Source organism: Poromitra crassiceps, assembly GCF_964638095.1.
Source record: "Poromitra crassiceps genome assembly, chromosome: 13".
Taxonomy (NCBI): domain Eukaryota; kingdom Metazoa; phylum Chordata; class Actinopteri; order Beryciformes; family Melamphaidae; genus Poromitra; species Poromitra crassiceps.
Genome location: NC_139644.1, coordinates 13,711,126 through 13,726,125, shown reverse-complemented (window position 1 = coordinate 13,726,125; position 15,000 = coordinate 13,711,126). Strand labels below are relative to the sequence as shown.

At 49.7% G+C, this 15,000-nt stretch overlaps 1 protein-coding gene across 1 annotated transcript in view; it reads right to left on the bottom strand.

Moving 5' to 3' along the window:
- The window catches only part of LOC310788324 (dynein axonemal assembly factor 5-like), a gene marked incomplete at its 5' end in the record, with an annotated part of 52,715 nt that overhangs the window by 23,128 nt on the left and 14,587 nt on the right, over nt 1-15,000 (bottom strand). The window contains 2 exons of the mRNA XM_083649896.1: nt 539-707; nt 5,588-5,731. Of these exons, the coding sequence (XP_083506022.1) occupies nt 539-707; nt 5,588-5,731 (313 nt within the window). The remainder of the gene's footprint in view (nt 1-538; nt 708-5,587; nt 5,732-15,000) is intronic.

Sequence of the window (15,000 nt, the reverse complement as noted above, 5' to 3'; positions counted from 1 at the left end):
ACCAAATCGGTCTAATATCGGGCTGAATTCGTGTAGTCTGAACCAGGCATAAAAGAAAATAAAAGTCATTTCTGGGTTCAGCTCGACTTTAAGTAGGATGAATCTTTATTTTTAATATTTTTTTTAAATCTTTATCAGTTTTATTTGAAAAATTAAAATAAATACGGCATGTTTTACATAACCTAAGTTGAAGTAGTTTTCTTATTTTGCCCAGTGAACGTGTACATTTTGAAAAGCATTGTATGTTATGTCTGTGGGCCATCATGATAACAGTAGGCATAATAATGATGTGTTAATTGCACGATAGGAGAGACGTGTTGTGGAAGAACTGACGTCATTATCGCCATCAGCAATCGGCCAAAAGAGTTGGAAAATATCAGCATATCTGATATCGGCAAAACAACCCGATATCGCGCATCCCAAGGTGGAAGTTCAAGTTCGGTCTCATGTTCCTTTACCAAGATAACATGTTTGCGGCTCATATGACCCTGCTCCCCTCTCCCTCTGGCACTGTCTTGTGTACATTGGGCCGCCTCACCTGACTGTACGGCTATGACATGTAGCTGGAGCCTCTGTGGGGAGTAGCTGGACCAGGCGTTGACAGAGGCAGATAGCCAGTCCAGCAGCTGGCCCATGTGTTGTCTGTACAGCTCAGGCACCGAGTGCAGGCCCTGCACCTTACCCAGCCGCTGCACACTCTCCAGGGCCTGGGGGGTGGTGGGGATGGAGGGGAGGAGGGGGGGATAGGGGCATGGAAGACAGAAGGAACAACACACATTTGTTTTTGTTTGACTTGAAATCATACAGAATTCAGTCAAGAAAAGAGAAAGAAAAACAGTCAGAGAGAGAGAGAGAGAGAGAGAGGGGGGGGGGGGGGAGAGAGGGGAGAGAGAGAGAGAGAGGAGAGAGAGAGGGGAGAGAGAGAGGGGAGAGAGAGAGAGAGAGAGAGGAGAGAGAGAGGGGAGAGAGAGAGAGAGAGAGAGAGAGAGAGAGTGTGTGCGGGGCAGGTTAGAGGTGGTGGGAGATGGGCTGATGAGAGAAAGTGATCACAGCACACAGGATGTAGCGTGTTAAAGCTAAACAATTACAGCTGTACTATTTTAAACGGGAGGAATTCCTCAGGTCACGGCTGTGATGGGGAGGCTCAGACCGTCACGCGGAACCATGGGAAGAACAACAACAAGCATCTTTTACACATAGAGAAGCACTGAGGGGGGGCGGGGGGGGGAGCACAAACACCGACGCACACAGAGGATGTCAGGCAGGCACAGGAACACACACAGACACACACACACACACACACACACACACACAGACACACACACGCACACGCACACTAATAAAGCTGTGCGGAGAGGAAAGGGCAGGGATGAGAGATAGGAGAGTAAATAATGAGCTGACTCCTTAGGGCAGAGGAAGTGACCTTCAGGGGACTTCACAGTCCCCTTCATAGTCCCTGTGGGACGGTGGGGGACAGAGACGCTGTCTGAGTCACAGATGAGCCCCTTCAGAGGACAGCTAGACAGCCCCGAGCTGTCAGCCGCTGGGAAAGACATGCTGCTTTTCTGGGAAACCAGCGCTGCTTTTCCTCTATGTCCGGGAATGCCCAATGCCATTCTCACCCTCCCTCTCTCTCTCTCTCTCTCTCTCTCTCTCTCTGCTTATTCATTCCTCCCTCTGACTGTCCCTGTCTCGTCCCGGACATACACAGTCTTGTGGCGTAGTGCTGTCCCCGTCTCGTCCCTGACACACAGTAGCTGGGTTTCCATCCAAATGTATCGCAACTTTTAATCGAATTTTCAGTCGGCAAAAGAAAATGCAAAATAATGCGCGTTTCCATCTGCTGCTATTTTGCAAATTATAGAGCTGTCAATCACCTCGTGTTTGAGGCTGTCTGAGCTGCTGATCAGCTGCTAGACCCGATATACAGCTCTGTTAAACACATCTAACGTTATTCATTTAAAGTTTCTTGATGATCTACAAGTAGATAAAGGTACCATAACGCCATTTCTGGATTACCAGGTGCAACTCGGCAAGCATAAAGTTATAATCCACGGAGCAGATAGTAAGTGAATACAATTTCATTCAATTCTAGAAGTGAGTCGCCTTAAAGTTAATATCCCAGTCTTCTTCTGTTTACCACGGCGGGTATTGTGCTGCGTATTTACCATTATTTACCGTGTGTAGCCCTATTGTGTGGAGGCTACACGGCATGTCATGTTTTGCAGTGATCAAGGCAAACTGCCTGGTTTTTGAATGGAGAGACAAGGGAATATCGCTTAATCTGTTTCCACCACACTTTCCTTTTATCGATACACCCGATAATCGATATTTGGAGGTTTTTGTGAATTAGGCAGCGTTACCACTTTTTTATGCGCAAATTGAAATTTCGCATAAAAACAGGTGGATGGAAACCCGACTACAGTCTTGTGGTCAGTGCTGTCCTCGTCTCGTCCCTGACGCACACAGTCTCGTGGTCAGTGCTGTCCTCGTCTCGTCCCTGACACACACAGTCTTGTGGCATAGTGCTGTCCTCATCTCGTCCCTGACACACACAGTCTCGTGGTCAGTGCTGTCCTCGTCTCGTCCCTGACGCACACAGTCTTGTGGTCAGTGCTGTCCTCGTCTCGTCCCTGACACACACAGTCTCGTGGTCAGTGCTGTCCTCGTCTCGTCCCTGATGCACACAGTCTTGTGGCATAGTGCTGTCCTCGTCTCGTCCCTGACACACACAGTCTCGTGGTCAGTGCTGTCCTCGTCTCGTCCCTGACGCACACAGTCTCGTGGTCAGTGCTGTCCTCGTCTCGTGCCCTGACGCACACAGTCTCGTGGTCAGTGCTGTCCTCGTCTCGTCCCTAACAAACACAGTCTCGTGGTCAGTGCTGTCCTCGTCTCGTCCCGGACACACACAGTCTCGTGGTCAGTGCTGTCCTCGTCTCGTCCCTGACGCACACAGTCTCGTGGTCAGTGCTGTCCCCGTCTCGTCCCTGACACACACAGTCTCGTGGTCAGTGCTGTCCTCGTCTCGTCCCTGACACACACAGTCTCGTGGTCAGTGCTGTCCTCGTCTCGTCCCTAACACACACAGTCTCGTGGTCAGTGCTGTCCTCGTCTCGTCCCTAACACACACAGTCTCATGGTCAGTGCTGTCCTCGTCTCGTCCCGGACACACACAGTCTCGTGGTCAGTGCTGTCCTCGTCTCGTCCTGACACACACAGTCTCGTGGTCAGTGCTGTCCCCGTCTCGTCCCTGACACACACAGTCTCGTGGTCAGCGCTGTGGCGTCTGGTAGGCATCGGTGCCAATCCCTTCCCGCTCCTCGCCCTGTCATTAACCTCCTACTGAGAAGTGAGCGCTGCCTCAGATACTTTAGCTTTAAATAGCGCTCTTCTCCTCTGGCCCTCTGTATTTGGGAGGCCGACCGCAGTCAGCCCAGCGCTGACTGACTGGCTGGACGGCTGGCGTGTCGCCTTACAGTCGTGTCGCCTTGCTGTCGTGACCTGAAGGCGCGCGACGGTAATCGGCGAAAACGGGGCTGACGACACGGACGACACAGGGGTACAGATGCTCACACAGCTGCTGCCAGCAGCAACGCAGCTCACCTCTCTCTCTCTCTCTCTCTCTCTCTCTCTCTCTCTCTCTCTCCCTCTCTCTCTCTCTCTCTCTCTCTCTCTCTCTCTCCTCTCTCTCTCTCTCTCTCGTCTCTCTCTCTCCCTCCCTCCCTGCCCGCCTCCTTTCACCCAGGGTTGGATTTAAAGTTCCACTCCAAAGGTGCAATTTCAGCTCCCCGTGGCTAAGTGGGTAATTATACCGTTGCCATGCCCACTTTGAACCCGGACAGGCGCTCGCAATTCCTCGAATAGCTTCACAAAACCTGCTTACCTTTCTCATAAAAAGAGGAGAGGGGTGGAAAAAAGAAGATTGGGGGGGGGGGGGGGGGGGGGGTGTTTAAAAGGCGGCATGTCAGAGAAATGACAGAGTTACAGAGGTGAGGTGGATTGTGGGTTGTAGGTGAGGTGGATTGTGGGTTGTAGGTGAGGTGGATTGTGGCTTGTAAACCTCTGGGATTGGATGCTCACGCTGCTGACTTGGACGGTCAGAAGATCTATAGGTGGGCGTCCGCGTAGTGCAGCGGTAGATTCCGTTGCCTACCAACACGAAGGTCGCAGGTTCGAGCCCCCGTGTTACACCGGTTTGGTCGGGCGTCCATACAGGCACATTTTGGCCGTGTCTGCGGGTGGGAAGGCGCATTAAGGGTATGTGTCCTCGCTGCACTAGTGCCTCCTCCGGTCGGTCGGGGCGGCCTGTTTGGGGAGGAGGGGAACTGGGGGGGGGGGGTTAGCGTGATCCTCCCACGCGCTACGTCCTGCCAGTGAAAACCCCTCGCTGTCACGTGAAAAGAAGCAGCTGGCGACTGCAAAAAAGATACGATAAAAGATGATGAAGAAGAAGAAAGAGAAGACCAGCGGTGCAGCATGTTACAATGGTGATAGGCCAGGGGTGTCAGACTCATATTAGGTAGAGGGCCGGATTTGTTCAACTGAGACCTCATGGGGGCCCGATTTTTTTTTTACTAAAATCAATTCGACTCATTTACCCATTACTTCACAAAAGAAATACTGCTCTTTCCATTTTCTCTTGAAACTGCCTGCATTCCGTGTCAACCTTTCTCTTTTTCGACAGCATCTTGTTCAGGGGCGGACTGGGATCATACTTCAGGCCGGCATTAGATACCAAGCAGGCCAGGCTGATACGGGCCGACACGCGTGCTGGTGTCCGAAAAATTTGGGCCGTTTAAAGCTCAATTTGGGCCGTTTGAAGCCAGATGTGGGCCGTTTTGAAGCCAATTTGGGTCGTTTAAAGCCAGATTTGGGCCGGTTGAAGCCCGATTTGGGCCGTTTGAAGCCCAATTTGGGCCAAGTCCAATTTTACAATGAGATGCACCCACTTTAACCCTGAATAAAGTAATAAAACCACTAGTAAACCAATAGGCGGCGCCTGGCCTGCTGTTCAGTGAGTGGCCTGACTGCCGGGCACAATTTTTTTTTTTTTTTTTTTTTTTGCAGGCCAGGCCAGGCCAGGCCAGGCCAGGCCAGGCCAGGCCAGCGGGCATTTGCCCGACGTGCCCGATTATGCAGTCCGCGCCTGATCTTGTTGATTCTTTTGTTTTTTGGTAGCTAGCTGAATGCGCGATTCAATTCCAGCGTGGCATCATGGCGGCTTTGTTTACACCTGATGACCTACTGACATACTTCCTTGTAGTGCAGGTTAATTAACTTATGAATGAACTCTTAGCTTGCTTATTAGCCACACGTAGTTCATGATAATGGGGTGCGAATTTAATAATAATAAATTTTTTTTTTTTTTTAATATTCCAAAACATCTCGCGGGCCGGATGAAACCTGCCCACGGGCCGGATCCGTCCCGCGGGCTGTATCTCTGACATCCCTGTGATAGGCTGTGAGGGTGTTGTTTTAGCATGTTACAATGTGATAGGCTGTGAGGGTGTTGTTTTAGCATGTTACAATGTGATAGGCTGTGAGTGCGTGTGTGTGTGTGTGTGTGTGTGTATGTGTGTCTTCCTACCTTCTGGCTGAGCAGTGTCTGGGTGGACAGGCTCTGGACAGTGAGCAGCACCTGCAGCAGCTGCAGGCTGACCGCGCTGCAGTCCGCCTCACAGCGGTCCAGCAGAGCGTCCACACAGGCCAGCAGCTGCTCACAGTACATCACCTGGAGAGAGAGAGAGGGAGAGAGAGAGGGAGAGAGAGAGAGGGAGAGAGGGAGAGAGCGAGAGAGAGAGAGGGAGAGAGGGAGAGAGAGGGAGAGAGAGAGAGCGAGAGAGGGAGAGAGAGAGATATCTTACCACATGGCCTTTTCTCCCAACACAACTCAATTGTCCCTCGTGTCGCCAAAAGCCAGAGCTGACACCCATCTTTCCACCAAGCCCCGCCCTCCTAATCTACCTGCTCCCTTCTTTCTCACAGTGCCCCACCCTCCTAATCTACCTGCTCCCTTCTTTCTCACAGTGCCCCGCCCTCCTAATCTACCTGCTCCCTTCTTTCTCACAGTACCCCACCCTCCTAATCTACCTGCTCCCTTCTTTCTCACAGTGCCCCGCCCTCCTAATCTACCTGCTCCCTTCTTTCTCACAGTGCCCCACCCTCCTAATCTACCTGCTCCCTTCTTTCTCACAGTGCCCCGCCCTCCTAATCTACCTGCTCCCTTCTTTCTCACAGTGCCCCACCCTCCTAATCTACCTGCTCCCTTCTTTCTCACAGTGCCCCACCCTCCTAATCTACCTGCTCCCTTCTTTCTCACAGTGCCCCGCCCTCCTGATCTACCTGCTCCCTTCTTTCTCACAGTACCCCACCCTCCTAATCTACCTGCTCCCTTCTTTCTCACAGTGCCCCACCCTCCTAATCTACCTGCTCCCTTCTTTCTCACAGTGCCCCACCCTCCTGATCTACCTGCTCCCTTCTTTCTCACAGTACCCCACCCTCCTAATCTACCTGCTCCCTTCTTTCTCACAGTGCCCCACCCTCCTAATCTACCTGCTCCCTTCTTTCTCACAGTGCCCCACCCTCCTGATCTACCTGCTCCCTTCTTTCTCACAGTGCCCCACCCTCCTGATCTACCTGCTCCCTTCTTTCTCACAGTGCCCCACCCTCCTGATCTACCTGCTCCCTTCTTTCTCACAGTGCCCCACCCTCCTAATCTACCTGCTCCCTTCTTTCTCACAGTGCCCCACCCTCCTAATCTACCTGCTCCCTTCTTTCTCACAGTACCCCACCCTCCTAATCTACCTGCTCCCTTCTTTCTCACAGTGCCCCGCCCTCCTGATCTACCTGCTCCCTTCTTTCTCACAGTACCCCACCCTCCTAATCTACCTGCTCCCTTCTTTCTCACAGTGCCCCACCCTCCTAATCTACCTGCTCCCTTCTTTCTCACAGTGCCCCACCCTCCTGATCTACCTGCTCCCTTCTTTCTCACAGTACCCCACCCTCCTAATCTACCTGCTCCCTTCTTTCTCACAGTGCCCCACCCTCCTAATCTACCTGCTCCCTTCTTTCTCACAGTGCCCCACCCTCCTGATCTACCTGCTCCCTTCTTTCTCACAGTGCCCCACCCTCCTGATCTACCTGCTCCCTTCTTTCTCACAGTGCCCCACCCTCCTGATCTACCTGCTCCCTTCTTTCTCACAGTGCCCCACCCTCCTAATCTACCTGCTCCCTTCTTTCTAACAGTGCCCCGCCCTCCTGATCTATCTGCTCCCTTCTTTCTCACAGTGCCCCGCCCTCCTAATCTACCTGCTCCCTTCTTTCTCACAGTGCCCTGCCCTCCTGATCTACCTGCTCCCTTCTTTCTCACAGTGCCCTGCCCTCCTGATCTACCTGCTCCCTTCTTTCTCACAGTGCCCCACCCTCCTGATCTACCTGCTCCCTTCTTTCTCACAGTGCCCCGCCCTCCTAATCTACCTGCTCCCTTCTTTCTCACAGTGCCCCGCCCTCCTAATCTACCTGCTCCCTTCTTTCTCACAGTGCCCCACCCTCCTAATCTACCTGCTCCCTTCTTTCTCACAGTGCCCTGCCCTCCTGATCTACCTGCTCCCTTCTTTCTCACAGTGCCCTGCCCTCCTAATCTACCTGCTCCCTTCTTTCTCACAGTGCCCTGCCCTCCTAATCTACCTGCTCCCTTCTTTCTCACAGTGCCCTGCCCTCCTGATCTACCTGCTCCCTTCTTTCTCACAGTGCCCTGCCCTCCTGATCTACCTGCTCCCTTCTTTCTCACAGTGCCCCACCCTCCTGATCTACCTGCTCCCTTCTTTCTCACAGTGCCCCACCCTCCTGATCTACCTGCTCCCTTCTTTCTCACAGTGCCCCACCCTCCTAATCTACCTGCTCCCTTCTTTCTCACAGTGCTCCACCCTCCTGATCTACCTGCTCCCTTCTTTCTCACAGTGCCCCACCCTCCTGATCTACCTGCTCCCTTCTTTCTCACAGTGCCCCACCCTCCTAATCTACCTGCTCCCTTCTTTCTCACAGTGCCCCACCCTCCTGATCTACCTGCTCCCTTCTTTCTCACAGTGCCCCACCCTCCTAATCTACCTGCTCCCTTCTTTCTCACAGTGCCCCACCCTCCTAATCTACCTGCTCCCTTCTTTCTCACAGTGCCCCGCCCTCCTAATCTAAGCCACTGTCTTAACCTCCCTCCTCATCGCCGCGGACGGCAACACACCAAATAACCACGCCTCCCCCCATCTCTTCTTCTACACAACAAATAAATGTGACTGACAAGATAACTGACAGTGAGAGTGAGAGCTTTCTTTCCATCTGCCCGCATGAGTGTGTGTGTGTGTGTGTGTGTGTGTGTGTGTGTGTGTGTGTGTGTGTGTGATCGCTGTCACTCTCCAGCCGGTGTGGCGGTGGTGAGCTCATGTTTAGACAGAGCAGGCTAATTTCCATGCCATCACTGGGATCACGGCCTCCTTTCCTGTTTTCCTCTGGCCTGTCATTAGGGCTGGACGGGAGGGGGGGGGGCTTGGACGGGGGGCAGGTTGAGAGGGAGGTGTGTGTGTGTGTGTGTGTGTGAGAGAGAGAGAGAGAGAGAGGCTCTGAGTAGGGTTTGACGGGGATAGCACCCTCCAGGTGTTTGCTTTGGTCTGGGGACGAGGAGTGGGAAGGCGAGGGGGGGGGGGGACGTGAGTGTGTGTGTGTATGCGTGCAAACGATTGTGTGTGTGTGTGTGTGGGGGTGTGTGTGTGAGTAGGTGAGTGTATACTTAATGCACACTCATACCTCAACATATGCTTTCTCTCTCTTTCTTTCTCGCTCTCTCTCTCTCTCTCTCTCTCTCTCTCACATACACACCCTCTCACTCTCCTCCACTCCCCGCAGTTCTAGGTGTGAGATCGGCCCCCGACAATGATCCGAGGCGTCACTAGGGGGCGCACTACCTCTTCCTCAAACTTGGAACAGCTAATTGTACAGCTACCGCATGGCACTAAGTCGTCTGCGGGGGAAGAAAAGAGTGAAGAAGCCAAGTAACGATGAGCGGGGAGCATGAAAAGAATCTGGACTTGTGCGGAGAGAGAGGGGGAGGAGGTTAGGGACTTCCAGCCTGTGAGAAGCATGAGCAAATGTGTTTATCTTACGAGAGAGAGAGAGGGAGAGAGAGAGAGAGAGAGAGAGAAGGGGGGGAAGTCATTTATACGAGCACACACACACACACACACACACACACACACACACACACATATCCATATGCATTGGCAACAGTTTGCTCTCCACGTCGTCTGGAGTCCAGAGCGTTTGTTTACAGTGAGGACATTTTCCTGAGGCGGTCTTTAGGCCATAAACTATTAAGACAGACACTCAGCTTCCATGCGGCTCTCAGCAGCCATCATGTCTTAAGCTGCATGACTCACACAGATCGCCTGACTCACCGCGCGGCGCGCTATCCCTGTGCCTGACAACACACTCTCCCTGCGCCTGACAACACACTCTCCCTGCGCCTGACAACACACTCTCCCTGCGCCTGACAACACACTCTCCCTGCACCTGACAACACACTCTCCCTGTGCCTGACAACACACTCTCCCTGTGCCTGACAACACACTCTCCCTGCGCCTGACAACACACTCTCCCTGTGCCTGACAACACACTCTCCCTGTGCCTGGCAACACACTCTCCCTGTGCCTGACAACACACTCTCCCTGTGCCTGGCAACACACTCTCCCTGTGCCTGGCAACACACTCTCCCTGCACCTGCCTGGCAACACACTCTCCCTGCACCTGCCTGACAACACACTCTCCCTGCACCTGGCAACACACTCTCCCTGCACCTGCCTGACAACACACTCTCCCTGCACCTGCCTGGCAACACACTCTCCCTGCACCTGCCTGACAACACACTCTCCCTGCACCTGGCAACACACTCTCCCTGCACCTGCCTGACAACACACTCTCCCTGCGCCTGACAACACACTCTCCCTGCACCTGCCTGACAACACACTCTCCCTGTGCCTGGCAACACACTCTCCCTGCACCTGCCTGACAACACACTCTCCCTGCACCTGCCTGACAACACACTCTCCCTGTGCCTGACAACACACTCTCCCTGCACCTGCCTGACAACACACTCTCCCTGCACCTGCCTGACAACACACTCTCCCTGCACCTGCCTGACAACACACTCTCCCTGCACCTGCCTGACAACACACTCTCCCTGCACCTGCCTGACAACACACTCTCCCTGCACCTGCCTGACAACACACTCTCCCTGTGCCTGACAACACACTCTCCCTGCACCTGCCTGACAACACACTCTCCCTGCACCTGCCTGACAACACACTCTCCCTGCGCCTGACAACACACTCTCCCTGCACCTGACAACACACTCTCCCTGCGCCTGACAACACACTCTCCCTGCACCTGACAACACACTCTCCCTGCACCTGCCTGACAACACACTCTCCCTGTGCCTGACAACACACTCTCCCTGCACCTGACAACACACTCTCCCTGTGCCTGACAACACACTCTCCCTGCACCTGCCTGACAACACACTCTCCCTGCGCCTGCCTGACAACACACTCTCCCTGTGCCTGACAACACACTCTCCCTGTGCCTGCCTGACAACACACTCTCCCTGTGCCTGACAACACACTCTCCCTGCACCTGCCTGACAACACACTCTCCCTGCGCCTGCCTGACAACACACTCTCCCTGTGCCTGACAACACACTCTCCCTGCACCTGCCTGACAACACACTCTCCCTGCGCCTGCCTGACAACACACTCTCCCTGTGCCTGACAACACACTCTCCCTGCACCTGCCTGACAACACACTCTCCCTGCACCTGCCTGACAACACACTCTCCCTGTGCCTGCCTGACAACACACTCTCCCTGCGCCTGCCTGGCAATGTATTTATTCTCATTTATCGATGGGGGGAATCCCTGCCTGCATCCTCTTCACCGGCACAGAAACACAGGGGGTTGGGGGGGGTGGGGCGTTCGCAAGGACCCTCAAAAATAAGGATTTGACATAATTCACATCACAGCATTGGGATTTTGCACTGAGGCCAGTATAAAGCATCACACGGCATCTGTGACGTTTTGTCTTGGATTGAAAAGTGCTTCGTCCAGATTGTCGACTGACGCCTCGTTTGATCAGGCATCATGATGTAGTTCACTAATCTCACTCTATTTTGGAGCAAACAGGAGCTTGAGCTGAGCTGTATGCAGCTGCTGCACAGAGCCATGATCTGTTTGGAGACCAATAATAAGGAAAACAAATGCGCACATCTACATTAAAAAAGATCCGTCAACATCACATAGTGTCTTTTCTTTTATCTGGTGGTCGAAGCATCTTTCAATCCAAGGTGAAACGACACAGATATGATGGTTTATAGTGGGATTTACGGAGCGCGCCCCATTCACTTCAATAGAACTGGTGCCAAAGTCTGCCCCCCAAAGCAAAATGTGAACGCTGTGATGCGAGTGTTGCCTTATCCTTCTCTTTCGGGTCCTTGGGCGTTGGTAGGAAGCAGGAGATAGATGAGATGACAAACGGTGGAGGGGACACACGTTAGCGCGCGCGGCTACGTGCACACGTGCAGCGTACACGCACAGAAAACAACCATTAGGAGGGAGAGGGAGAGCGGAAAAAGTGGCGTAGTGTAATGACTAGGTGGTAATGACTAGGTGGACACCTGGAGCCAGGAGAGATACACCTGGTTTCATTGGCCTGGGCACGCTTCAGGGGCCTCGTTACACAGCGTGTGTGCGTGTGTCTGTCCACCACTGGATAGTACACACACACGCACGCACACAGACACACACAGAGACACACACATACAGACACACACGCAGAGACACACGCACACACGCACACACACACACCCCCCCCCCCTTTAAAGTGGCATACCACGCTGGGGATCCCTATCCCCCTCCCCTGACAGCTACTGATGTTGCCACGGCGATAGGGGAAAACACAAACACCGGCGGCACACGGGAGGCCGGTCCCTTGCAGACAGGTGAAGCTAAAGAGTATAGAAGCCAAGAGATGAAGCTCATCTGGTGCTTTTTTGACAACAGCGCTGCCGCCATTTTGGCCCGAAAACGTCTGGGCAAACGACACAGAACCATGACAGAGAGACACACGCTGACCGGGAAGAACAAAGGTCATTTCGGTAGCAGTACTTTTGTAAGGCAGGACTTTGTAGGCAGGACGTTTTACTGGCATCATTACGGTAGTCTCCTTCAGGCCAAAATGGTTGATTTGCTGTGCGCTGATGTTGCAATGGAACAAGCGATTAGCCTTCAGTTCTTAGCCATGTAAGTTATTTGGTGAAGCTGCAGTACGCAGCGTGAGGCAGCCTATCCCTCCTCTCTCTCTCCATCTCTCCTTTCTTCTCCTCTCTTCATCCGTCCTTCAAGAGTGCGGCGAGGAGTCCGCAGCTGTCAGCCATGATAAAAAGTCGGGCAGGCAGGCGCACGTCGATATGTATACAGTATATGTATGATATGTATACAGTATATGTATGATATGTATACAGTATATGTATGATATGTATACAGTATATGTATGATATGTATACAGTATATGTATGATATGTATACAGTATATGTATGATATGTATACAGTATATGTATGATATGTATACAGTATATGTATGATATGTATACAGTATATGTATGATATGTATATATGTATGATATGTATACAGTATATGTATGATATGTATATATGTATGATATGTATATATGTATGATATGTATACAGTATATGTATGATATGTATACAGTATATGTATGATATGTATATATGTATGATATGTATACAGTATATGTATGATATGTATATATGTATGATATGTATATATGTATGATATGTATACAGTATATGTATGATATGTATATATGTATGATATGTATACAGTATATGTATGATATGTATACAGTATATGTATGATATGTATACAGTATATGTATGATATGTATATATGTATGATATGTATACAGTATATGTATGATATGTATATATGTATGATATGTATATATGTATGATATGTATACAGTATATGTATGATATGTATACAGTATATGTATGATATGTATATATGTATGATATGTATACAGTATATGTATGATATGTATATATGTATGATATGTATATATGTATGATATGTATACAGTATATGTATGATATGTATACAGTATATGTATGATATGTATACAGTATATGTATGATATGTATATATGTATGATATGTATATATGTATGATATGTATACAGTATATGTATGATATGTATACAGTATATGTATGATATGTATACAGTATATGTATGATATGTATATATGTATGATATGTATACAGTATATGTATGATATGTATATATGTATGATATGTATATATGTATGATATGTATACAGTATATGTATGATATGTATACATGTATGATATGTATATATGTATGATATGTATATATGTATGATATGTATACAGTATATGTATGATATGTATACAGTATATGTATGATATGTATATATGTATGATATGTATATATGTATGATATGTATACAGTATATGTATGATATGTATATATGTATGATATGTATATATGTATGATATGTATATATGTATGATATGTATACAGTATATGTATGATATGTATATATGTATGATATGTATATATGTATGATATGTATATATGTATGATATGTATACAGTATATGTATGATATGTATATATGTATGATATGTATATATGTATGATATGTATATATGTATGATATGTATACAGTATATGTATGATATGTATATATGTATGATATGTATATATGTATGATATGTATATATGTATGATATGTATACAGTATATGTATGATATGTATACAGTATATGTATGATATGTATACAGTATATGTATGATATGTATATATGTATGATATGTATATATGTATGATATGTATACAGTATATGTATGATATGTATACAGTATATGTATGATATGTATATATGTATGATATGTATACAGTATATGTATGATATGTATACAGTATATGTATGGAATCAGCAGAATATTGACGGTTTTCTGGAGTGCAGGAGTCTCTCAGTATGTGCACAGATGGGCGTCCGGGTAGTGCAGCGGTAGATTCCCTGCCTACCAACACGAGGAGGGTCGCTGGTTCGAGCTCCGTGTTACCTCCAGCTTGGTCGGGTCAAGCCCAATTGGCCGTGTCTGCGGGCGGGAAACCGGATTAACTCATTGAGTGCCAAGGACGAGTATGTTCGTCAATTGGTTTAGTAACGTAGAGTGCCAAGGACGAGTATGTTCGTCAATTGCGTTTTTTGACGGTGGGACGTGGATCAATGCCTAATACATCTCCTGTAAAATTTTGGGGCATGTTGAATGTGTATAACCTATTTTACCGACCCATTAGGTGGCGACAGTGCTCTCCAGATTAGAGAAAGTTGAGTAAAAACAGCAGAAAAAGCTGTGATGAAACCATTCTCATAGGCTTTTCGCTGTCGCGCTGGGAGCCGGCGCACAACGGTGGGGGGCTCCGAAAATAGACTCTGGGTGCAGCACACTTTGAAATGCGCAGCAGAAAGCCCAGAAAGCCCAGAATCGGACGCAGCTTCATCCCAGCTCACAACCGAAACCCCAGAAACGAGCGAGGCGAGCCCGATCCAGACTCCCCCGACGAGCGGTGGCCATCCGAATGTGGACCCGCAAGCAGCAGAGACTCACCTGACAAGCAGCAGAGCGAGCAAAGCCACCAGAGACACACCCACGGAGGAGGAGTTTGCAGTAGAGGGGGGTGGGGGTGCTGTTATATTGAAGGAAATTACTGTTCAGATGTTTCAGGTCAGAAAATATTAGTTTCAGAGTCCGTGATTTGCTTGAAATGCTATATTTCACAAAAGGCTCAATAACTCAGCTTCTAGATGGAAACGCCTGATTTTGCTGTTTTTGACCTATCTTCTCCGGCTG